At 43.3% G+C, this 24,986-nt stretch overlaps 1 protein-coding gene across 17 annotated transcripts in view; it reads left to right on the top strand.

Annotated features, from left to right (window-relative positions):
- Positions 1-24,986, top strand: part of BMAL1 (basic helix-loop-helix ARNT like 1) — a 114,651-nt gene that overhangs the window by 68,964 nt on the left and 20,701 nt on the right. For 6 of the 17 annotated variants that reach the window (XM_064288399.1, XM_064288394.1, XM_064288398.1 and 3 more), the window contains 10 exons: positions 3,533-3,661; positions 8,325-8,450; positions 9,112-9,262; positions 9,830-9,850; positions 11,479-11,517; positions 11,814-11,855; positions 13,631-13,788; positions 15,544-15,623; positions 21,513-21,605; positions 22,805-22,922. In XM_064288399.1, coding sequence (XP_064144469.1) covers positions 9,123-9,262; positions 9,830-9,850; positions 11,479-11,517; positions 11,814-11,855; positions 13,631-13,788; positions 15,544-15,623; positions 21,513-21,605; positions 22,805-22,922 — 691 coding nt within the window. In that variant the 5' untranslated portion in view covers positions 3,533-3,661; positions 8,325-8,450; positions 9,112-9,122. Of the gene's footprint in view, positions 1-3,532; positions 3,662-8,324; positions 8,451-9,111; positions 9,692-9,829; positions 10,139-11,478; positions 11,518-11,813; positions 11,856-13,630; positions 13,789-15,543; positions 15,624-21,512; positions 21,606-22,804; positions 22,923-24,986 lie in introns of those variants that run through there. The other 11 variants (XM_064288401.1, XM_064288400.1, XM_064288403.1 and 8 more) reach the window with 8 other exon arrangements.

Raw genomic sequence — 24,986 nt, 5'->3', positions numbered from 1 at the left:
TTTTTAGAGGAAGGATCAGCAGCAGCATGTAAGTTAGAAGCGCTGTCAGTGAAGCCAGACACACCTGGGCTTCGTCCCCACTTGCTAGATGTGTGATCTTCAGCAAGATGGCTTTGTGTCTTCAATCCTTGGTTTCCTCATCTGGAAAATTGAAATAATGATCATGATTAACAGGAGATTAAATTAGCCTGGTTAAAACTGCCATTGTTCCCTTATTCCAGGTCAGGCTTGATCAGTCAGTAGCTCTAGCATCCTAGTCTTTCTTTCTTTCTTCTTCCCTGTGTTGTCAGCTTAGGACGAGTTATACAGTGGTCATAGCTAAGGTGACCAGTGGTCCGGGTTTGTCTGGGACAGAGGCGGTTCCCGGGATGCGAGACGTTCAGTGCTACAGCAGGACTGACAGAGGAGTGGCTCACCCTGGCAATTGGCAGCCTCAACTTCTCACTGGTTTACAATAAAAAAAAGAAAAAAAAATTTTTTTTTTTTTCCCTTGAATAGCAACAGTTTATTTCTTCCTCGTGCTACGCCCCATCCAGGACCTAGGTAAAGGAGGAGCCCCTCTCCATAAAATTGCTGGTCTCGGGCACAAGCAAAAGAAAACTTGTCAAAGGTTTGTTTGGAGGTTGCATCTGCCACTTCTGCTCCCATGTCGTTGGTCAAAGCAAGGCTCTTGGCCAGGCCTGACATCAACAGGGCTGCAGTTACAGTCTTCTCAGCAGGAAAGGCAGCCAGTATTTTGAACATGAATGCAATCTACCATACTCCCTTTCTCTTCTTTCAGCATGTCTCAGGTGCTGGAGCAGGAAACAGGGAAAGAAGAGAGAGACACCTGGTTTGCAATGGATGGTCTTTGATGTGGTAGTCTTCCTGTAGATGGTGTGTGGGTTTTATTTAAGGGGCGGTGTTCAACTTCATCCTGCTCAGCTTGGCCTCCCTTGGACTCCCACCTGTGGCTGAGGCCCTCAACCTCCTCAGCAAGTGAGGCATCTCTTTGCAGGGGGAGCCCAGGCTGTGACTCCTCTTCCAGCCTCCTCGCTCCTTTGGGTGGAGCCACTGAGATTCTTTTCCATGTGCTCTGAGGAGCATGGGGGACTAAGATGGCATAGAAATTGCCCCCATATTCTTACCTGCTTTCTCTGACTATTCAGCAAGCCCCCCCCCCACCTTTGAGATTCTGTAGCTCAGAAGTAGATGGACATGTGGTCCCTGACTCCAGAGCCACAGATCAGCTTCTCCCAAGAGCATCCTCACTATGTACCAGTTCAATGACAGCACCAGAGCTGGCCCTGGGTCCACCTCTCAGCAAGGGTCTCTTCTCACAGGTACCTTTGGCCTCTTGAAGCACCCCTCTGTGGGCTCAAAGGCTTAAGCACAGAGTTTTTTTTTTTCCCCTCCTTTTGTTTCACTTTCTTTCCTGGTTTTAGATCTAAGAACACCTTCTAGGAGCAATAACCGTTTTCCAAAAATAATTGTGTCACAGGTGATTCATTTTCTTGTCTAAGCATGTAAGAAAGGGCTTCTGATTTTTGTTTTGCAGAATATAGTGCCAAACACTATATTAGCATTTATCATTATTATTTCTAAATATAAAATGGAGTATTAAAATAATGGATCAAAATATATAATTTCATATGGCGTTTGGGCCTTGAATCTGAGCACAACCTTTACCTACATTTCAAGGAAGTGGGGAAAAAGAGAAAGGATATGAATTTATTCATTTATTTGATGTTTGTTGAGTACCCACCTCCAGTGAGGACCTACTGTGTGCAGATTGGTGCTCACACTCCTGTTGGGGAAATAGGCTGAAAGTAGACAGTGAACGCAGTGGCACGAAAATGTCTACAGTGGCCACAGTGGCTCAAAATTGGCCATAGTGGCATGAAAGCAGACAGTGAAGGAGCCGTGAGTAGGAGCAGCACAGGAGGCTGGGACGAATGGGCACAGGGAGCCACACCTGCAAAAATGTGGGTTCAGTGGAAGCAGGGTGCTGGGAGGATCCTGTGTGACCTAGACAGGGAATCACAGAGAGGTAGAATTACGTGTGTTCATCCTCCAGGAGCACTGCCCCAGGGACTTTGCATCCATTTGCAGCTGCATCATTGATTGAGGCTTAGGGACTAGAAGTCTAAAACTCCTGGTCACATTATGAGTTCATGCCCAGACCAGGGTTAACAGAGCCAGGCAGTGAAGGTATTGCTTTTCCCACTTTCTGAATCAGATTGCAAAGAGGAATAAATTAAGAGGACAAAATCAGTTCTGTTCCTGGATATTCATTTGAAGACCTTTATAACAATCGAGACAAAAATACATAATCCAAAGACTGCAGTAATTAATGTATTAAATTTCTGGAAGGGTAGCTAGCAGCATGAGAAATGCCAGAATTTTGGCTCGAGAAAAGCCAGGAAAACCCCGCTGAAACTGAAGTCTTACCATCTCAAGCAGAGAAGGAATGGAACATGTGTGGTCCTTTTCTTCCTTTAGGGCTGGTTCTTCCAGACTCAGGAATCCTTGACATCAGTCAGAAGGTCAGAGAGGAGGCCCTGTGACTTCTGTTACAAGAGATGGGAAGGAAAGCTCTGCCACTTTGTTAACACAAGTCACTTTTCAGAGTTGATTTCTCTCTTACTTTCATGTGTACCCAGACGTACTTAGGCTTCATGGGCATTTTCTTTAAATAGCTGTCTCCCAGCAATTAGTTTTTGGTGCTGGCCCTCCTAGCATTTTGGTTTAATGTTTTCTGGAGACTTGTTTTCCATTGTTCCTTGTTAAGTAACTGCATTTAGGTAACTAACTCCACTAGAGAGGGAGTTGAGTGATGTCTTTATCAGTGAGTATATCTTCTGGAACCCCACCACTTTTTAGCTGTGTGACTTTGACTAATTTCTTAACCTCTCTGTGCCTCAGTCGTCTCATCTGTAAAATGAGGAAAATAATAATATCTACCTTATAGAGTTATTTTCAAGATTAAATTAGTTACTCCACATAAAGCGAGAAGAATGGTACCTGACACAAAGTAACCCTCAGTAAGTGTTTACTACAATTACTACTTGACCCAGTAGGAGATACGAAAAACACAATTACTTTCCTTCTGTTAATGATATGTCCAAGAATCCATTTTAGTAACTTGAAAAGCATCATTTTTCACAGAAAATATTCTCCTGCCAGATTCTTTCGTACTTTTGCAATTTAGGTTTAATAAGGAGCTGAAGGATTGCCAGGCAGCTTTGTGGCCATTTTGTTTAAACACCTTAGCTCTCTCCCGGCAATTAGTTTTTGGTATTGGCCCTGCTACCATTTTGGTTTAATGCTTTCTGCAGACTTGCTTTTCATTGTTGCTTGTTACCTGCTGGGGGTGGGGTGGTGGGGAGTGCAGTTAGAATACTGAGATGGACAGGGTCTTGAGCCTATCCGGTGTTACTCTGTAATTAGGAATCACAGATACTACCATCTCCTTTAGCTAATGTGAGATTTAAAAATTTTTTTACCCCAAGTGACCTGTCTGGATTTTCTTTCCTGATGGTCCTTACTATAGGTTTTTGAAAGAAGTTGACTGCCTGAAAAGAAACTACAAAACATGAAAATCGCTTTGAGGTGACCAAAACGTCCAGCGGCCACTTGCTTCTCCCAAGCTGCATCTGAGGTTTAAGAACTGTAACTTCAGGTAATAAAGGAATCCCCTCCCCTGACAACTGACTGATCATTGGCAGCAGTTCTTCCATTAAGAACTGTAAATACTTCTAAAAAAAAAAAAAGGAGTCCTGAAATCTGGCGTGTTTCATCCCAGGCAATTGGCTATTCAGAAAAAAGGTGGGGGGTACAGGTGGCACCCATGTCTGGCATGTGGCCCAAAGGGGTTAGGGCTCTATCAGTCACCAAGACCTCGAGGGTGGATCTGTATTCACTCCTGACCCTGCTTCTCTTAATGTTAGTAATGAAAACAACGGTAACATTGGCACCCACTCAACAGAGTCTTTCGTGTGACTAAATGATTATAAAATTCATCTTGAAGAATAAATCAGAGAGCATAGCCAGGAAATTAAATTTCTGAGAATGAAGAGTAGTAAGAGGGAAAGGATTTGTTCTACTAGATATTAAAATGTAATATAAAACTACAAAATCAAAACAGTGTGGTACTAGGACGGAAATAATTAGATCAAAGAAAATAATAGAGATTCCAGAAGTAGACCATAAATTAGTAAAGGTAGCATCTCAAATTGTTGGTAACAGGATACATGACCCCATAAAATGGTGTTGGGACAATTATCTGTTCATTAGAGGGAAATAAGAAGTTCACAACCTTAGATGGTGTACTAAAATAATTTCCAAATGCACTAAAAAGCTAAATAAAATTATAAAAATAATAGTAAAAAAAAGAATATGTTTATTATTTTTGGGATGAGAAAAGGCTTTTCAAAAGATGTCACTGTTAGTACCATACACAAATGCTATAAACAAAGTTAAAAGGCAAAAAGGAAAAAAAATAAGTATTTGCGGTATCTTTTATCCACAAAGAATTAATATCCCTAATATGTAAATTTATTCATTCAACATTTATTTATTGAGCACTTACTGTGTGCTAAGACGTGCCCTAGGCATCAGGGAGGCAAGCAATAAACAAAACAAAACCACGGCTGTCGTGCTGCTTATATTCTAGTGGGGAAGACAGCCAAGAAATAAATACAGAAGTAAATTATAGTAGGTCAAATTTCAAGAAGGGTTATGGAGAAAAAACTAAGCAGAGCGAGTAGTTAGGGAGGGTTGGCAGGTGTCCGTCCATTTTAGGGGGGTATTCAGGGAAGCTTCACTGATGAAGCGACATTCAAGCAGAAACATGAAGGTTGAATTCTAGATGTCTTTCCAACGTAGAGCTGATACGATTTGCTGATGGACTGGATGCAGGTGGTGAGAGAAAGCTTTGTCAAAGATGACTTCTAGGTTTGGCACCTGAGCAACCAGAAGGATTGAAGTGCCACTTACTGAGATGGGAATGAGTAGGAGGTTCAGTTTGGGGAGAATCAGGGCTTTGATTATGGGTGTGTCCACTTGAGGTGTTGAATATTTACGTTCAGATGTCAGGGAGACAGTTTGGTTATACAAATCTGGCATTTGAGGAGAGGTCCAGGGTGGAGATAAAAATTTGGGAGTTGTCATAGTATAGATAGTATTTGAACAATGAAATTAGATGAGATCTTCTAGAAAGTCAGTATGTAAGTCCAGGGACCCTCCATGGCACCGCCATCATTTAGGGACCAGGGAGATGAGGAAGAACCAGCTACACAAACCAAAAAGGAGTAGTCCCTGAAATAGAAAGAGAACTATGAGAAAGTGGGGACTCTGAAGTCAAGAGATAATGAGGAGGAAGGGACTAGTTCTATCAGATGCTGCTGATGGACCAAATAGGAGGAGAATGGAGAACTGGCCATTGGATTTAGCAATGGGGAAGTCACTGGTGAACCTAACAAAGGCTATTTTATTGGAATGATGGAGACAAAAGCCTGACTTGAGTTGAGTTATAGAGAATAAAAGGAAAGGAATTGGATACAGAGAAATGGGGCAGTAACCAGAGGGATGTTGTTGTTAGTTGTCATCAAATTGATTCTAACTCATGGCGGCCTCATGTGCCAGAGCTGAACTGCTCCATAGGGTTTTCAAAGCCGTCACCTTTTGGAAGCAGATCACCAGAGCTTATATTCAAGGAGCCTCTGGGTGGATTTGAACCATCAACCTTTAGGTTAGTAGTCTAGCGCGTGACCATTTGTGCCACCCAGGAGCTCCAACTGGAAGGAAATGGCTTATACATTTTTTGTTGTTGTTGTTCTGTCAAAAGGGGAGTTGTTTCAAAACTCTTGTTTTTAGCTTAAGGATAATGATCCACTCCAGTGGAGGAAGTCGATGATGCAGGAGGGGAGTGGGTCCTGGAGGAGTGGTCTTGAGTAGGTGAGAGAGATGGAGTCCAGGCACACGTTGGTGGTGGTGATCCTAACCAGGAGCAGCTAGTTAGGTTGGTAGATGTGATCACTGGCCTCTTTTCTCTGTAAAATAGGAGGCAAAATTGTCACTTGAGAGTGAGGTTTGGGGAGATGTCAAAGACTTGAGGAGAGAAGGAAAAGTACGAAGTCCTTGATAGCAGTGGGCAAATAAATGGACCAGGGAAGTGAAGGATTGGCTGGCAGTAGTGAGGGCCTCATGAAGTGAGAGATCATGGACTAAAAGTGAGAGTAGTCAGTGTGTTGTTTGTTTTTCTCAACCATGTTTAACTGTACAGATGAACATGGGTTGGGAGACCCATCGATTCTAAAACCAATGTGGTAAAAAAGTGATATTGTTATTTTTAGTTGCCATTGAATTGGCTACAACTCATGACGACTCTATGTACAACATAATGAAATATTGTCCAGTCCTGCACCATCTTCCATGATCGTTGGCATGTGTGAGTCCATTGTTGCGGCCATTGTGTAGTGCTTTCTAACCTAGGGGCTCATCTTCCAGCACTTTATAAAACACTATTCTGTTGTGATCCATATGGTTTTCATTGGCTCATTTTTGGAAGTAGATTGTCAGGCCTTCTTAGTCTGTCATTTTAGCCATACCCTGTCTGTCAGTTTACTGTAATATGGTGCCTTGCATGTTGCTATGATGCCTGAAAGCTATGCCACCAATTTTTCAAATAACAGCAGGGTCACCCATGGTAGACAGTTTTCAGCAGAGCATCGAGACTAAAACAGACTAGGAAGAATGGTAGAAAAATAGGATATGAGTAGGTACAAAAGAGAGACAAATACCTATAAATATATGATTTTTGTATCAGTAGTAATCAAAAAATATAAGTAAAAACAAATGAGTACTTTTTTCCCTCTTCAGATTGACAAGAGCGCTTGTTGGGGATATAAATTATTGAAGCTTTTATGAAGGACAGTGTTTCAGTATATGCCAAATTATACAACATGTGTCCCCTTTTGACCTGTCAGTCCTACTTCTAGAAATTTATTCTTAAAGATAATAGCTCATATGCACAGAGATAAATGCACAAAAATGTTCACTCCAGCGGTGGTTGTGAAAGTGAAAATTTGCACATACCTATCCAGAGGGGACTGGTTCACTGAACTGTGGGCATCATAGTGATAGTGAGTAGTGATAGTGAAAACACTAGCTCACATTCCCTGAAGGCACCCTGTTGAAGGAGCTCTTCTTTGTGCTCTTCATGTACAGAAAGAAGCATTTAATCCTCACAACAACAGTAGCTGTAGGTGTTATCATTATTCCCACTTTATAGTTGCAGAAACGGAGGCACAGAGAGGTTAAACTTGCCCACGATCACACAGCTAGTAAGTTGTTGTTAGGTGCCGTTGAATCAGTCCTGACTCATAGTGATGCTGCGTACAACAGAACGAAACACTGCCTGGTCCTGCACCATCCTCATAATTGTTGCTATGCTTGAACCCATTGTTGCAGCCACTGTGTCAATCCATCTAGTTAATGAATCCTCTTATTCATTGACCCTCTACTTTACCAAGCATGATGTCCTTCTTCAGGGACTGATCCTTCCTGATAACATGTGATAATATGTGAGACGTAGTCTTGCCATCTTTGCTTCTAAGGAGGATTCTGGTTGTATTTCTTCCAAGATAGATTTATTTGTTCAGCTAGCAAGTAGTAGAGCCAAAATCCAAATACTGTTCAACCATTAAAAATTATGATCTAGTTCTATATTCACTGACAAAGAATAACGTCTGGGAGGAAGTAAAAGGGTTTACTCAGGGTCACACAACAGCATGTAAGTAGCAGAGCTGGGACTTGAACTGAGGGCTGTCCATCTCCAGAGTCCAAGCCATTTCTGCCACACCAGGCCAACTGTCCAGGGCTGGGAAGACTGGAAGGAACCTCTGAGGTCTTGACTACTCCCCTAATTTTACAGATGGCAGAGACTGCTCCTCAGCAGAGCACTGAAGGGACTGTCCAAATATCCAGATATCTCATCGACTGCCACTCTATGCCACTTCCCAAGAGAAGTGTGATTTCCTGGTTTGGGATCCCACCTCCTCCAGCTTTTTCCTTTTCAGGTTGCCCAGTCCCAACCTGTTTCGCCATCCCCTCCTTCAGCGGTCCCACATTTTCTTCCCTGTCCCTTTGACTTTTATTAGTTTTCCTTCTCTTGAGATAGGATCTGGAACCTGACACAGAGTTTCTGCCTAGACCGTTTCACCGTCATCTCCCCAGTAGGATCAAGTCTTCTATCCCCTCTGCCCTTCTGTTGGCAGAGCCATAGAACCTTGGGCGCTTGGCAGGCACATCACAGTCATCAGCCCCACCCTTTTCTTTTGCAGATGAGGAACCTTGGGCCCAGAGAGAGGGAGTGACAGCTCCGGTCATAGCGTGTGGAGCTCAGAACCCTGACTGCGGGCAGTGCACAGAACTTTGCATTGTGGTTTGGAGTTGGAGTCTCTTGAAAGGTACTTGTCAACTTCATGTTGGGTCCAGCTTAGCCTTGTGCTTTTAAAATATAAATTCTGAAAGTCTTTTGCAAATTTGTTTACAGTATCTTCATTACATTATGCAAGGTTTTCCATCTTGCTGTTTTCCAGGATTAATTCAGAGACCTCAGTACAGCTCAGAGTTAGTCCCTGGCATGGCTTTTGGGGCTCCAGTTTATTTCTCCTGTCCTGTTCTTTTCACATAATGCCCTCTTTCCTTGGAATGTCTTTTTTTGTTTTAAAAAGTTGCCACTGAATTGATTCTTGCTCATGGTTACCCACTGTGTATCAGAGTGGAACTGTGCTCCGTAGAGTTTCAATGGCTGATTTTTTTGGAAGTAGATCATTAGGTGCCTCTGGGTGAACTCAAACCTCCAACCTTTCAGTTAGCGGCTGAGCACATTAACCATCTGTACCACCCAGAGACCCCTTTAGGGACTGCCTTTAGGAGTGGTTAAGAAGTAAACAAACAGGGGCGGATAGGTTGGTGCTGATTTCTTTCTTTTACTAACTGTCTATCAGGTGATGGATGTGAGAGGTGTGTTAGTGCTGTAAACAGCCCCGCCCCACCAGCCCTCTACTACTTTAGAGTAGCAAATTGAAATAAACGTGCTTCTGTGCCCCCTTGTTTTCATTCCAGAACACCCAAATATGGCGGACCAGAGAATGGACATTTCCTCAACAATCAGTGACTTCATGTCCCCGGGTCCCCCCGACCTCCTCTCCAGCTCCCTCAGCACTAGTGGCCTGGATTGCAATCGCAAACGGAAAGGCAGCTCTACTGACTACCAGTGAGACATTTAGCTCTCTACTTCCTCACGTTTAAACATGGTGTCAGTTCATGGGCATGGAGCATCTGTTCCTCCCAGAAGAGGGGATTCCTTTTGTGGAAGGGAATGGGAATAAAAGATCAGACTCTAGGTGGCTGAACAATTGGTTGGTTGCTTTAACTCCAACTCCCCCTTTCCCCACTTCACCCTCCAGCTTGCAAGCCAAAGAGGGAGCCTCCAGCACTGCTGAGGCCTTATCCCCTCTCCACCCCTAAATTGTCCGCATCAAGGGAAAAAGAACAGCCTTAAAGTCAAGTCCTGCCTCTTACACTTTTGTTCATCTTCCTTTGCTCCTTTGAGTAAGAGGACTAAGGCTGTGTATGTAATCTCAGTGATTTCAAAGAGAGCTTTTCCTGAGGGCCTCCCTCTGATGAAGACAGCACTTATCAGGTACTTAATTAATGTTTGTGCAATGAATGAATGAATGGAGGTTGGCTCTGAAAGCACTATAGGAACATTGATGTCCTTAAACATAATTTAAATTAGTATGTACTTATTGTATTAAATAGTATTTTTGTTTCTTTTTAGACTTGATGACTTTTCTTTTGAGTAAGTAAATTTTCACGCTTACAGTCAACTCCTCTCTATCTGTACAAACACCTAGAAGAATAAGGCAGTTTAGAATATTTGAAGGCACATTTTGTTTGTGTTGAGGCATCTGCGTGAAATCTTACCCAAATGTCCATTTAAAAGGTTTTCTGTTGTTTAATGAGGGAAAATCTCCAAGGAGGTATCCCCCCTACAGCAGATGTCCTTTCTGCTGAAGTTCACAGGTCGAATTTGGGGAGCACAGTGGCTGGAGGTCAGATGCCCACTAGGAGGTGCTATGATTAATATGTAAGTTATCCCAGATAATCAAGAGAGCAAACGCCCAGGGGATGGAGAGGGTGTGAGGACCATGAGAGTGTTCTGCCTTAGTAGTAACTTTCCAACAGGAGGACCAGGTGGTGTTTTCCATGAACCCCTTGTCTTGGGCAAGTGAGGATGGAGCCACTGACATGTTCTAAGATCTCTGTTATCTAGATCTGTGGCTTCCAGCCTTGTCGCCACCCAAGACCTTAAAGCTTTCCTGATGAATCCCAGTTTGCAAACCCTCTTTAATTCAAGGAGAATATATTAAGTAACCATAATTCCTTTCCCTATTATTTTAATGCACTAAAGTCCTGTGTAACTGCCAAGCAGAGCTTCTATTCACCTGAGATGATGAGCCTGGCCTTAGTGAACAGATATAATTCTAGACAAAAGGGAGCGGGGGTGGGGAGGGAGAATCATTTGCCCATGTAGCCTGTATGGTTTCCCCTGAACCTTAGGACTAGTTATAGAAGCTCTTCACCCTTAAGAAAATCAAGGGTCTTGGTTGGAAACTGCTGTTCTAGAATGTCCCTGATGTGATTCAGTTCTTTTTGCCTTTGAGATTACATTGTTTAAGAGGCCATAATCCCTCCTTTCTTCTGGGATGAAGGAGAAGGAAGGAGAGGCTGAGGCAGCAGTCAGCTCCCACCTGATTTAGGGGCTGGAGGAAGGAGTGAGCCGACCTCAGTGTCCTTGCAAGGGTTTTAAGCCGGCTTTGTACTAAACCCCAAAGTGTCATGAAACTTGGATCTCTGGGGTCTGTGAGAGGGAGGTAGATCTCTGCCATCACCCCAGGACCCTCTGCAGCCAAACAGGGTTCCATACCTCTCAGCCCCACTACTTGCCTCTGTCCCAATTCCTCAAGCCTAGGGTTTCCCTACCTCAGCTGGAAACCAGAACATTTGGTAGCAGTGCCTTTGAAAAGCTGCCTCAGGGCTCTGCTTGGGACTTCGTAGTTGGCGCTTTGACTTCCCACTTCTCACTTCACTCCCCTCACCAAATATATATGTATGCACACGTATATTTGATGCTTGTTATGTTTTGCAAATGGGATACACTCCATTTATCCAGAATGATAGGGGAGTGTGGTGTTATCGTTGTTTGAATACTCTTGTTTGATAATCTGGAAAGTCGTGAGGGTTTATGTCAGTTAAATTGATCTTTTGTTTTTTTTATTTATTAAATATAATAGGTCATTAATCAATACTGTGGCCATTTGAACTTCCTAGTTGATTGGTTTCTGGATAAATGAGAACTTTATTATTATAGAAAGCTATTCTCTGTGTCCTTATTGACAAGCCATCACATTCTCTTGTTTTTTTCAGAGAAAGCATGGACACAGACAAAGATGACCCTCATGGAAGGTACCTGTGTGTCCTTAGTAATTTGAACTTCACAGTCCTTATAACCATTTTCTTGGCATGATTACAAATTCTATTGCTGGGGACAGGTCCCACCAATGCATTTGAATGGGGATAAGAAAGGATGCTGTGAGCCTGGGGCTCTGGACTGTTTCCCCGCCCCTCCCCCATGTGGCTAACAACCAAAGGCCCTTGGGTGTCTGTAGAGAGAGAGGTGGCAGGAAAGAAAACAGAAATATGTAACTTTGCCATTGGCGTCCAGGGGATTGTATTTTTATTTTCTGCTTTTTTCCTTCCAGGTTAGAATACACAGAGCACCAAGGAAGGATAAAAAATGCAAGGTAAATTTGGACCTTCATTTTGTCTACAGAGGTACTGGTTATGGTTGCTCAGAGGGCAGTGGAGGCAGCCCTGTGTGTGTGTAGTCTCTGTCTGATAGTCCTTTTGAGTGCTGTCATGTCCTTAGGGAACGGGAAAGAGATTCTGTGGGCCTTGGCTTGATGTGGACTTCCGCCCTCTGCGCTGTCTAGGCTCAGCTGGCTTCCACTCTTAGCTCTACATGTTTAACCTGAAGGCAGCTTCGGAGGCAGTGGAGAACAGCCCGAGGCTAAAATTTTTCACCAGTCTTTAGCAGGTTACTTTTTCCTGACTCCAGGCCCCCCAGAGGAGACCTGGCTTAGTGGTTCAATTCCTGGGCTGCACTTTGCCTTTGAAATGGGCCCATATTGGACTGTGTCTTAGTTACCTAGTGCTGCCACAACAAAACATACCACAAGTGGGTGACTTTAAAGAACAGGCATTTATTGTCTCACAGTTCTGGAGACTCAAAATCCAAATCAGGGTCTCGGCCATATCGATTCCTTCCATGGGGCTCTTGGCTGCTTTCTGGTGACTGCCACAGTCCTTGGCATTTCTTGCTTATAGACAGGTCCTTCCATGGCATCTGCCTGTCCCCTGTGTGTTTGTGTCTATTCTGGTCTTTTTGTAAGGCACTACTCAGAAGTGATTAGGTTTAAGACCCTCCTACTTCAGTATGACCTCATTAATATAACAGCAACAACAACAACAAAAAACTTATTTCCAAACAGGGTCATATTTACAGGTATCAGGGTTAGGAATTCTACATTAATTTGGTGGGACACAGTTCAATCCATAATAGACTGCAAGTTGCAGCTGAAGGTTGTAGATTGGGGGATGCCTCATGCACTTACTTGAGTAGATTCTCTAACTTTTTCCTTCTTGCCTCCAACCACACTTGACTCCTTTCCATGTGGGTCCTCAGGCTTTCCCGCCCTTACCATCAGGGCTGTCTGAGGCCATGACATGACATACGGAACCAGGAGACTGCAGAATTTGGCTGACTTGAGACTTCTGTCTTCTCCTTTGCAGACTAGCCTCTCTGTAGGAGGTCCCATGCCTCTGTTGCCACGGCAGCTGCAGAGAGCTACATTTCCAGTTTATACACCTCCTTAGGAGAACAGTCACACACGGCAGGTGCAAATCAGTGAGGATGAGTGTGTGAGCGGAAGTGTCATTCTGCCTCTACGGGCGGCACCTCCCTAGAGGCAGGAATGTGGCATCCTTGGGAGGAAGCTCTTGGGGACAGATTACCATCTCCTGGTTCTAGGTGGGGTGGTGGTTGATCCAAGGATGGTAGCATTAGTTACCTGGTGACTCAATCAGTGGGTCTCTGACAGAAAAACAGTTAAGTCCCTCCTCTGGCCACACGGCAGGGTCCTCACAGACCTCTTTTCCTCCAAGCCTCCACCTCCATTCTTTTTCTGTCTACGCCCATCCTAAAATCCCGTTTTACAAAGGCTTGGAGGGAAAGAAATTAGGGGAAATGAACAATTCTCTAAACTCTGAAAAGATAATTTTTGTAATATTTCTTCTTAATTCTAAGGACAAGGTAAACATAAAAAACTAGTACTGGCCTGGAAGTGGGACCACTTTTTTGGTGACTTTATTAGAAAATTCTAATTGGAAACCTCCTGCAAATTCTAAATTTGCCTTGTAAGATGAATATTGAAAAGAGACAAAACTTATTTATCTTTTTCATGGTTTCCTTTGAAGCTTGACTATATTTTATGAGATCATTTTTCTTGTTGTTGCTCAGGGAAGCTCACAGTCAGATTGAAAAGAGACGTCGGGATAAAATGAACAGTTTTATTGACGAATTGGCTTCTTTGGTACCAACTTGCAATGCGATGTCCAGGAAATTAGATAAACTCACCGTGCTAAGGATGGCTGTTCAGCACATGAAAACATTACGAGGTGAGACCCAGGGCTTTATTGTCCTTTATGTCCTTGCCCACAATGTTTTGGAATCCTTGAGGCAAATGTTTATCACTGGCAAATGTATAGCCTTGGGAAATCTGTGTATATTTTCCGGCAATAAACAGAATGGCAAATGAAGTGATTATTGAGCTCATGTGGACCTTGAGATGCAATTTTGCAGCCATACATCCCTAAGCATACAGGCTGTGTCCTTTGCACGTCTCTGTCTGGGCACGTAGTCGTGCTAAATGCAGAGCAGAGAGGACTCTGCCGATGGCCCATCTCACATATGTGTGTGTCCGGATCCCACCTAGACAGTTAAGAAAGATCAGAAATGTAGGTGCACAGAGTGACACCAAAAAGTCAGTTTCAGCTTTTAAGAGGAAAATTCATTATGATTCCTTTGAAGAGCGAGTCGCTGGTTGATGGTTCTTGCTGTATTTTGTTGTCGGGAATGAACACTGATGATGTTTTCATCTTCCTGGAATTTTCCCAAACTAGATTTTTTTTTTTTATGGGGGTGAGGGAAGACAGTATTTTCCTTCTTTTCTAATTGTGGAGAAGGTGAGAAAACAGAGGCAGAAAAGTGGAAGTGACTTATCCAAACCACAGGAGGAATCTGAAATACGTCAGGCATTTTAGTGAATTCTGTTCTTGGAATTTTCCACAGCTAGTCTTGGACTGTTTGAGGAAACTGGAAAGTGGGCCCTCAAATCTCTGACCCGCGTGGTAAAAGAATTGCATCTTTCTACTTCACAGAGCCATCAGAAGTAAGAAGTAGCTGGTTTTGTGTGACCTTTGATCATTATTCAGAAATATATATGTATCATGTGCTTGGAGGACGCATTTAAAAATTCATTAGTGAAGATGGCATGGGTTAAATTATTATCAACTAGTTTCTATTAAATTGGAAAGAAAAGAGTGGCAAGTCTTGAGCTGTAATAACGAGCAGGGATGTGGACCAATAATGGATGCCTAGTTAGTTGATACGAAAGTCACAAACACATTCTATTTACCTCCTTCCCCTTGGTACTTCAAATTGTTAAAGATAGTTTGCGTTTTATTTTTTCATTATTCTGCTATCCATTTTGCAGATTCCAAGTCATTTACAGCTGAGGTTTTTCTCGGTTATTGTTCTCTTGAAAGATGCCAGGCTGACAGCCTTGCAAACAGAAGTCCTGTCCCCTTTTAGTCCTGGGAGCTGGAGCTGCGTTTACTGAAGTAATGCATTTGGCTGGGTTGCCATGCTCATTTAACTTACCCTGATGAAGAGGAACTCACACTAAATGCCTTCCACAGAATATTTACTCAGGGCCTGACAGACTGGATGATTTCCCAAGAACATTTAGAGTGGTGATTTGGGGGACTGCTAGACAACCCACTTAACATAGATCTTGGAAGGAGGGAATCCTCCCAGGAGCCACTACCGGTTTGCTTCTAGAGCTGTCTTCTGTCTTAGAAGATTTTTAACTTCTTTCATATATTTCTTGGTTTTCCCTGTAATGAGAAAAGCAAGCGTGTTAAATCTCCTGTGGGCAACACTGTTCTCTTTCAATGGAATTCTCTTCGCCATCACAGGATTCTGTCCAAAGTCAGATCTAGCTTTGTCTCAGTTAAGGGAAAAGAAGATAAAATTTCAGTCCCAACTAGTAGAGACTTGGCCACGTCTGGAAGGTTTGATGCAGTGAAGTGGAATGAGACATTGTCTGAATGTAAAGTGTACCAGCGCTGTCTCTCTTGTTTCCCCTTAAGGTGCCACCAATCCATACACAGAAGCAAACTACAAACCAACTTTTCTGTCAGATGATGAACTGAAACACCTCATTCTCAGGGTATGTTGCAATAACGGGATTGTTTTACACAATATTTATTTTTATAAATTTCAGAATTAAGTACCCGCCTGGGGGAATTTGATGTCTCAACATTGAACTTTTTTAGGGTCACTTCCTCTTTGGGGTCTCCACCTTTATCTTAGTGTTTGGACAGCCTTCACACTCCTGCCCCAAAACCCTTCCCCTCCTCTTCTGATCTTTCTTAGGCAAAAACTGAAGGTCTATGTTACTATGACTTTAAAACAGAAGAGACAAGATTTTTTCTTAAAGTAGGATGTGGTTAAAAATCACATTCTTGCATGAAGGTTTCAGGAGGGAGTTGAAACTCATACGGTTGAGAATTTCTCATATCCTGACTTAACCACTGATACAAAAAGGTCCACCTAAATCCTTACAACAAAATCCCATCAGAACAACAAAATTCCCCAGAGTTTGGTGGGCCAAGGAAGAAATAAATGGGAGAGATAGATGCTTTCACCTGCTTGACTTTAACACTCTCTCTTGCTAAGTCTCTGCAGAGGTGGTATCATGGGAACTTGCTGGTTTATGGGCAGAATTAGGTCTGCACGGGGTTCCAAGGCATGCTACTAGGTAGAGTGAGATTAGCTTGAAATGAAGAGTAAGAAACTGGATTCAAAAACACATCCTTTTGCAAATTATGAGGAAAAAAGAACAAAAACATAGTAACTCAAAGGAAAGATACCCAACCATACACTGGGCTGACCTTGCTTGCTGAGCCCTCCACAGAGTCGTGGCACTCTTCTTTGAGCAGAAGTTTGCAAAGCCCTGAGACAGCGGGCAGCCCAGCTGGAGGTTTGCATCATCATTACCCATTTTCAGCTCAAGATGGCTTCAGGGCCTCTAGAAGTCTTTCCTGCCTGCTCATTCCAGCATTTGCCTCCCAGCCCCTCATGATGTGCTGTATCAACTCTGGAAGCTTTCAGCTGCCAGGAAAAAAAGATCTGATAAATAAACAATGTTGTGTTTCTCAAGTATAGCAGATCCTGAGGTAGGCTGTGCAGGGTTGCTGTGGCAGCTCAGTGAGGTCAGCAGGAACTCAGGCTGTTGCTGTCTCCTCACACCACCACCCAAAGCTAGCATGCTAGCTTGTTTCCTCAAAGTAGCAAGATGGTTGCGCCAGGTCTGGGTAACCAGACCAGCCAGACAAAAAGAGTACCAAAGGCTCCAGACTGGAGTCCCTTTTATCAGGAAAGGATACACTTTCCTAGAAACCCAATAGTAGACTTCAGCTTTTCCAGAAGCATGTCACCTGGTCACACCTAGCTGCAGAGCAAGTTGCAGAAGCAAGTATTTTAGTTTGTCAGCCTCCATAGTGGAGATAGGCAAGAAAGAAGGGATTGGGGAGTAGGTGCTGTCTGAGATAGCCAGCAGTTATTTGCCACACACATATTCAGAGGGCACGTCAGTTTGCTAACTTTCCCTCCAAAAGTGTCTCCTTCTGCCCAATACAGTGCTTCAGCTGTGGCCTGGTTGCCCTGGGGTTGAATGGAACTGGGGCCTCCCTCGCTATTGAAGCCATCTCATTCATGCCACATTTTGGGCAGCCACAATACCTCCCAACTCTCTTGTACATGAACTATTGTTAGACCAGTTTTTCTCCCCATTTTGTACAGATGCAGTTAGTTTTTTGAACTTAAGATAGGACTTCTCTTTTATCTCTGTCAAATCCATTTATTCAATGGTCCCATGTTCCAACTTGTCATTAAGGATCTTTTGAAGCTTCATGTGACTTGTAGGTTTGATAGGCATGTCTTCTGTGTCTTTTGTTTTTCATGAATTCACTAATTCAGCAAGCATCTTTGAATACTTAACATATGCACGGCACTGTTCTAGGAACATCCAAATCAATAATAACGCGTTGACTAGGGTTGGGCCGAGGGTTCCTAGCAAGGCTGTGAAAGTCCTTTCCAGATCCGCCTCTACCTCTTCACCTTTTTTTTTTTTTTCAGTTTCTATTGTGCTTTAAGTGAAAGTTTACAACCCCTTCACCTTTTTCATAAAGATGTCCCTGTCCTCAAGGAGGATTTGCTGAAGTAAGGATATAAAACTATGTCTGCAGTATCCCTACAGCTACCATCAGAGCCGGCTTCATAGATACGCAACCTGCGTGGTCACACAGGACCTAATGCTCAGAAGAACCCTGCACTTGGGTTAATAGTCAGCTGTCACCACCTTGAAATTCTTAATTTTTGAACAGAGATTCTTGCATTTTCATTTTTTGCTAGGACCCACAAATAATGTAGCCGGGCCTGGCTTTTTTTTTCTTTCCCCCAGTTGTCATTGAGTCGATTCCATCTCGTGGAGACCCCATGTGTGTCAGAGTGGAACTGTGTTCCACATGGTTTTCAGTGGCTGATTTTTTGGACGTAGATCACCAGGCCTTTCATCCAAGGTGCCTCTGAGTGGACTTAAACTCCAGCCTTTTAGTTAGCAGCTGAGCATGTTAACCATTTGCAGCACCCAAGGACTCCGTTCCTGGCTACTATACTAGTAATTGGCTTTTTTTTTTTCTTTCTGTTAAGCAATGACAAATATTTATTGATTTTCTTGTTGCTGCTTTTCTAAATAATTTCCTGTTGGATGCCAACATTTATCATTGTATGGAACAAGGGTTTTGATGCCATGCAAGTTTATGACTTCATCCTGGGCTTGCCTTTTCTACTCTTCCATTTCATACAACAAGGGATGGCTGAACAGCTGAACTGCCTTCCCTGGTGAAACTTTTATCACCTGTCTGGCACATGTCAGTGGCTGTGAAAATATTGTCCAATCCCTTGTCACTTCCAGGTGCCCAGTTGCTGGGACTTGGTGTTGGAACAGAACTTCCATTTTTCCCCACTGACGAACTGCTTTCAAAGATACCTTTGGTAAACTATGAGTCAGGCATCAGTCAACCGTATCAGTTCATAATGGCTAGAGCCTCTACTTCCCTGTGTTTGTTCTTTTCTTTTCTTTTCTCTTTTTGGAAACAGAAATGTCAGCACAGGCGTGGGCTTTATTGTTTTTTGCATTTTTTTCCTAAATTTTATTTTGTTGTTGAGAATATACACAGCAAAACGTTTACCACTTCAACAGTTTCTACATGTACAGTTTAGTGACACTGATTACATTCTTTGAATTGTGCAACCATTCTTACCCTCCTTTCTGAGTTGTTCTTCCCTCATTAACAAAGACACACTGCCCTCTAAGATTTCTGTCAAATCTTTTGAGTTGCTGTTGTCAATCTGATCCCATATAGATAGCTTTTAAAAGGGCATAATGCTCAAAGTGAACTTTTTTACTAGTTAAGCTATTTGGTTTAAGGCTTAAAGATTATCTTAGGGTAATAGTTTCAGGGGTTCATTCAGCCTCCAAAAGGCCTAGAGTCCATGAGAATTTAAATTCTGTTTTGTATTCTTCCCCTTTTGATCAGGATTCTCCTGTGGAATCTTTGATCAAAGTGTTCAGTAACGGTAGCTGGGCACCATCCAGTTCTGGTTTCCTGCAAAGGAGGCCGTTGTTCATGGAGGCAATTAGCCACACATTCCACATCCTCCTCCTATTGTAGATTCTCCTTCTTCTGCGGTTGTTCCAGGTGAATAGAGACCAATTTCTGTGCCTTGGATGGCCGCCTGCAAGCTTTTAAGTCCCCAGGCAAACTTGGAGGTAGTACAGAAGCATTAAACGTTAGGCCAATTAACTGGGATATCCCGTGAAACCGTGACCCTAAACCTCCAAACCAAGGAACCAAATCCCGTGAGGTCCTTGGTTGTACATAAGCAGCCTCAGCAGCGTTCTCTTTCTTTCTTTCTTTTTTTTTGGGCACTGTTGTACACATACTTCCCCGTCTTTTGAAAACTTAGGCAGGGAATATCTGGGCTTCTGCGTCATTACTTACTGCAGTCTTTCCCAAGAGCAAACCTGCCCCTGAGGTTTTCCTGGTGACCTTGTGATCCTCCGCGTGTTCTCACAACCTCTGCTGTTCAGCCATCCCTTGGCCTCAGTGCCTTCACCTGATGATTTACCTGCCGGAGTGAAGCAGGGTCAGAATGTTGAAAGCCTCCCTGTATTGGCCATGATCACTGGTCTCTGGAACCTTCTGTTTTCCCCCTGGATGTGTTGAAATCCTCTTTGTCCGTGCCTTCGGTTTATGCCTGAGTCTGTCTAGCATTCCTTCCGGCTTGGCATGCCCTCCAGAATGTCAGTCACTTTCTTCTCAGGCGCCTTTCATACCACATCACTATATCAATGAGAAACCTCAGAACACTTCTCTTGTTAAATATAAGACTGTCTGCAAGGCAAGTGAGGAAGTTATTAATACCCTATTTTTGACAGAATGAGGCTTCCAGCAGATGGTGCTTGGAAAACCGCTTCCCCCTCACTGCCATCCCTTGCCCCTGGGCCAGCTTAGGGACCTAACTTTGGAAAGATTCGTCCCTAGCTTCCTTCTTTCCTTCTGGCTAGGTGGCCTGCTGTAATCTCTCTCTTAGCAATAGTGAGTCTGTTCCCCTGTCTCCCAGTTCTTTTATCTAGCCCAGTGTCAGATTACCCAATAAGCAAGGTAAGCATGGGCTTACTTGTGCTTACTCAGTAATGGGTAGTGAGCAGTTTCACATGTTTTTTTTCTACCACATCTTTGATTGTTCACCCATGTCAAATTGTTCACTACAGATTAGTAAGCAAAGTAAGCCTGTGCTACCTTGCTTCTTGGATAATCCACCCCTGAATTCCAGCCCCTTGCATGCACCCTTCTTTTCCCTTCTGATAGAGGGATTCATTTCCTAGTTCTTTGAATTAAAGTACATCCCGAAGGCCTTTTTGTAGAAAGGGGAATAGAATTTCTGTGGATTTTTCCAAAGCCTGAGGGCTAGTGAATCAGGTCAGATATGGATCCACTGTGTGTTAGAACCATGGGAACAGAGTTATAAGAGCAAGTGTGTGATAGAAGGCCAGCACCCCCACTGCAACAGGGGATACTCTAGCTGGACCTGAACGGTGGATAGGATTCTTACACGCGTAGACAAAACATTCTGAGCCGTCAGGTACTATAGCTTTGGTATTCATCTGCTTTAGTCTCGCTACCAAATATTGTCCGTCTGTATACCTGTCTTTATTGGCACTTTAGATTTTACCTGTATTTGAAGTGAAGAAGGGGTAAGAAGAATCCGAGGGGAAAATTAGACTTTGCTTTTCTTGTCTCACTCAAGATACACACAACTTAGCCCTGGATCAAAGGATATTTGACAGCAGTGGCTCTCAACCCTGTGTCCACTGAAAGCACCTGAAGGGGGTGGGGCTTAAAACGATGCCAGTGGTCCAGTTCCACCCAGATTGATGGATTGATCCAGAGTCTCCACTAGGGGGCGAAGCATCAGCATTTCAAAAACAAAACAAAATGCTCCAGATGTTGAGAACCACTGTCCTAGAGAAAAAAAAAAAAAAGAGAGCTCCCTGTAAATGGAGGTGTTCAAGCTGAGAACAGGTGGTGGCGGCGATATTGAGAGGTGATTCTGATCTTAAAGGTTCCTTCCAACCTACAGTGCTACCAGGAGTTGTTATAATTAGATCAATAAAATGATCTCTCTGGACTGTCATACAATTAAAAGAAAATGCTTAGGCTGGATTCTGCTTTGAAAAGGAACTCACTTTCATTTTACTTTACCTGGAATCATTAAAAAGTGTGTGTGTGTGTGCGTATGTGTCTGTGTGTCTGTGCCTTGGAGAGAATCTTATAAGAGGTTTAAGCATCCTGTTCTCAGAATAGCAGTGAATCAGCCAATGAGTGTTCCTTTAGACACCTAGAAAACAAATCCTTGATTTGCTATCCGAGTGATCACAAGTCATGTTTCCTAAAGTGTGATAAATTGATTATACATTTCTCCTAATTAGGCAGCAGATGGATTTTTGTTTGTCGTAGGATGTGACCGAGGGAAGATTCTATTTGTCTCGGAGTCTGTCTTTAAGATCCTCAACTACAGCCAGGTATTGTTTACGCCCCTGTGCCCCTGTTGGTAGGCAGTCCTCACAGTAGTCAGAAATGTCACCCCATTTTTCACAATAATTATAGCATACGAGTCACATGGGAAATGCATATATTGTTTTTCTCCCCTAAGTCCTTCTTCCAGAAAACTCTTAAATTCTATTAAGAAGTTAAACTTGGAACAATCTTTTAGTATGTCCCACTCCCCCAACCCCCCATTGGAAGGATTAACTCTGATCTCATCAGTAGCTTCCTAGCTTTGTTATTGCTGCAAAATAAGTATTTCACAGCTAGCAGGTTGGAGGGGAGGGGCAAGGGGCTATCTGACAAAGGAGAATGGAGGGTGGGTAAACAGTACCAGAGAATAAGAACGTTGGGAATCCACCCCAGACTGTGTTTGCAGTGATGTGTCACTTACGGGCTGGGTGGTCTTGAGCAAGTCACTTATCTGTTAAACCTCAGCCTGCTCTAAAAAAGGATTGTAATAATCTATACTTTTTATGATCTTTTAAGGGTCAGATAAGATGAACATTTACAAAAGGTCCTAGGACAGAGCTTTTCCCTACCTATTATATCCTCAGTTTCCATTCATTCATTCACTTATATTCATTCATTCACACACTGGTGATTGCATGGAAGCTTGGTAGGCAGAAAAATTGAAGACTCAAAATAACATTTGTATAAATTAGAATTAAGGTAGCATTTAACTTTTCCAAAGCGTCTGCTCTTTTTATTCTCAGAACAAAGTTAGGGAGGAAGTTTTTATTATCTCCGTTGACAGACAAGGTGAGCGAGGCATACGTATGACGTGCCTTGCTAAGAACAGAGAGGCTTAATGGTAGAGCCGGAGTCAGAGCCCACGCTCTGCATTCTTCCTCCTGAGCTCTTAGGATTTTTTAAGAATCAGAAATAAATAAAAAGGAATATGTGCAGCCAAAATTTTCTTGCCTTAGAAGAGGATGAACTATTTATATAACAGAGCCCATTTTTTTGCTCGTGGGTTATCAAAATCAACTTCCTACTGCCACATTGACTGTGTCTGTGTATAGGCAAAGTGCTTGGACATAGGTACATGTTCAAATATGAAGTGTTGGAAATAATCTTGCCTAAAAATACAAAAGAAAGGCAAAAGATATACTTGTTGGATAAGTTATATCCCACCTGCTGTTTCCTTTTCATCTTTAACGTTTCATCCCCACAGAATGATCTGATCGGTCAGAGTTTGTTTGACTATCTGCATCCTAAAGATATCGCCAAAGTCAAGGAGCAGCTCTCCTCCTCCGACACCGCACCCCGGGAGCGGCTCATAGATGCAAAAAGTGAGTACAGGAGAAGGCTTCTGCCATTTCCTCAGCTCCATGCTCACAGGCACAGCCACAGGCCGTCACCCTGCCCGGAGCAGAGAGAGGAATGTGTGCGGTTTCTACCTCTCTGCCCTTTATCTGGGTCACAGGTGCTATGTCTGGCTAAATGAATTATCGATATTCTTTTCTGTTCATTTTTGTTTTGTTGCTCATAAAGAAGAAAAAAATTCAATCCCCAAATTTATTGGGAGGAAGAAGAGCTATTTTGACCAAAAAATCATTTTTGTTTCCAAATGTAGAAATTCCCAGTTGTATGTCCTGAGTGTAAAGGGCTCAAGCCAGTTTGAGTTGTTTTTCAGAATGGCTTTACCGCCTCTCTGTGTCTGTGTTGCACACATAAGGTAAAGGAAGAAAAGTTCAGATCTGTAAGCGTGATGTTCCCTCGACCGACCGCGGTGCCTCTATCAGATTGGCTCCCCTTGTGGTTTCCCTCTTGTGGCAGCTGAACCACCATTCACATTCTCAGCCCCGCTTCCTGCTCCTGCAGCCCCTCCTCTGCCTGCCCTGAGGCCCCCAGTAGCTCTCTTCTCCTTAGTCCCAAGGGAGGCTGCGCACTCTACAGCAGTGTAGACTCTGGGGCCAGAGTGCCTGGGCTCAAGTTCTAGCTCTACCATTTACTAACTGTGTGACCTTGGGCAAGTTACTTAACCTCTCTGTGCCTCAGTATCTTTATCTGCAAAATCATACCTATTTCATTGGGTTGTTAACATACATAGAGCTCATGGGACTGTTCCCTGCACATAGTAAGCACAGTATCAACTTTGGCTGTTACTGCTTTCACCATGGCCCAGGGCAGACTGTGGCCTAACTAGTTTCTGTTTCGAGGATCTCCATTTTAATCCCTGGAGGAAAATATCAGCAGCCTAATCTCCTCCAAAACATTCTTTTCATTAAAGCGCTCCTCTCTTCCTAAAGTAAAATGCTGTCCTCAGTACCTGTTACCCTTCAGAGTCTGGCCTTGGCTTTTTTTTTTAAGAGTTGAATATTTATTACCTTTACCTTTGTTTTCTTTTTTCATTGTGGTGAAAATATACACAACAGAGGATATACCAATTCAGCAACTTCCACATGTATTAATTCAGTGACATTGATTACATTCTTCAAGCTGTACAACCATTCTCGCTATTATTTTTCAAATTATTCCACCACCATCAACATCAACTCAGTGCCCCCACCCTAAGCAACAACTCCCCTTTCCCCCCTCCCTCCGACCCATGGTAAAAAAAACAAAAGCCACTGATAATTTTTAGTTTCAGTGTATTTTCTCATTTCATATAAGTGAGATCATACAGTATTTATCCTTTTACAGTTGACTGATTTTGCTCAAGGAATCCCTGGGTGGCACAAATGATTAAGTGCTCAACCACTAGCCGAAAGGTTGCCAGTTCAAAACCACCCAGAGGCATCCTGGAAGGCAGGCCTGGCAGTCTGCTTCTGAAAGGTTACAGCCCTGAAAGCCCTATGAAACAGCTCCACTCTGCTCACATGGGGTCGTCATGAGTCCACCTGATGACAACCTGGCATTTTTCAGGGATGTAAGGAGAAAAGATGAATGGTGTTTGGTCCTTGTCTTCAAGGCTCTTAACCATATAGTCAGGGAGACAGGCAGACAGATGGCGCCCTGCATAATAAGTGCGGCCACAGAAATAGTACCAAGCATAGAGAGCGGGCTGATTCATTCTCATGTGGGTGCAAGGGAAGGCATCACCAAGTAGGTGACAAGTGAGGTGGGTTGGAAAAGTTGAATTAATTTTTGCCAGGTGACTGAGGAAGGAAATGAGCAAAGGAAACAGTTTGTGGATGGGTGCAGAGGTGTGGAGCTATGTGGTTGCCTGTTGCTGTTGCAGCAAAATGTGCAGGGGGGTGGGGGCTGGACCCCATCTGTGGGGACGCAGTGAAGGGCTCTGAGCTGAGTGGGGCAGGCTCGGATTGGCATTCTGGGTATGATTCCTGAGATGGCAGTGTGGGAGGTAGACTGGAGGGGACGGGACCCATGAGGAATACACTCTCTGCACAGTT

This window comes from Loxodonta africana, chromosome 7, assembly GCF_030014295.1.
Source record: "Loxodonta africana isolate mLoxAfr1 chromosome 7, mLoxAfr1.hap2, whole genome shotgun sequence".
In the NCBI taxonomy this organism is placed as follows: domain Eukaryota; kingdom Metazoa; phylum Chordata; class Mammalia; order Proboscidea; family Elephantidae; genus Loxodonta; species Loxodonta africana.
This window is presented reverse-complemented; position numbering and strand designations above follow the sequence as displayed.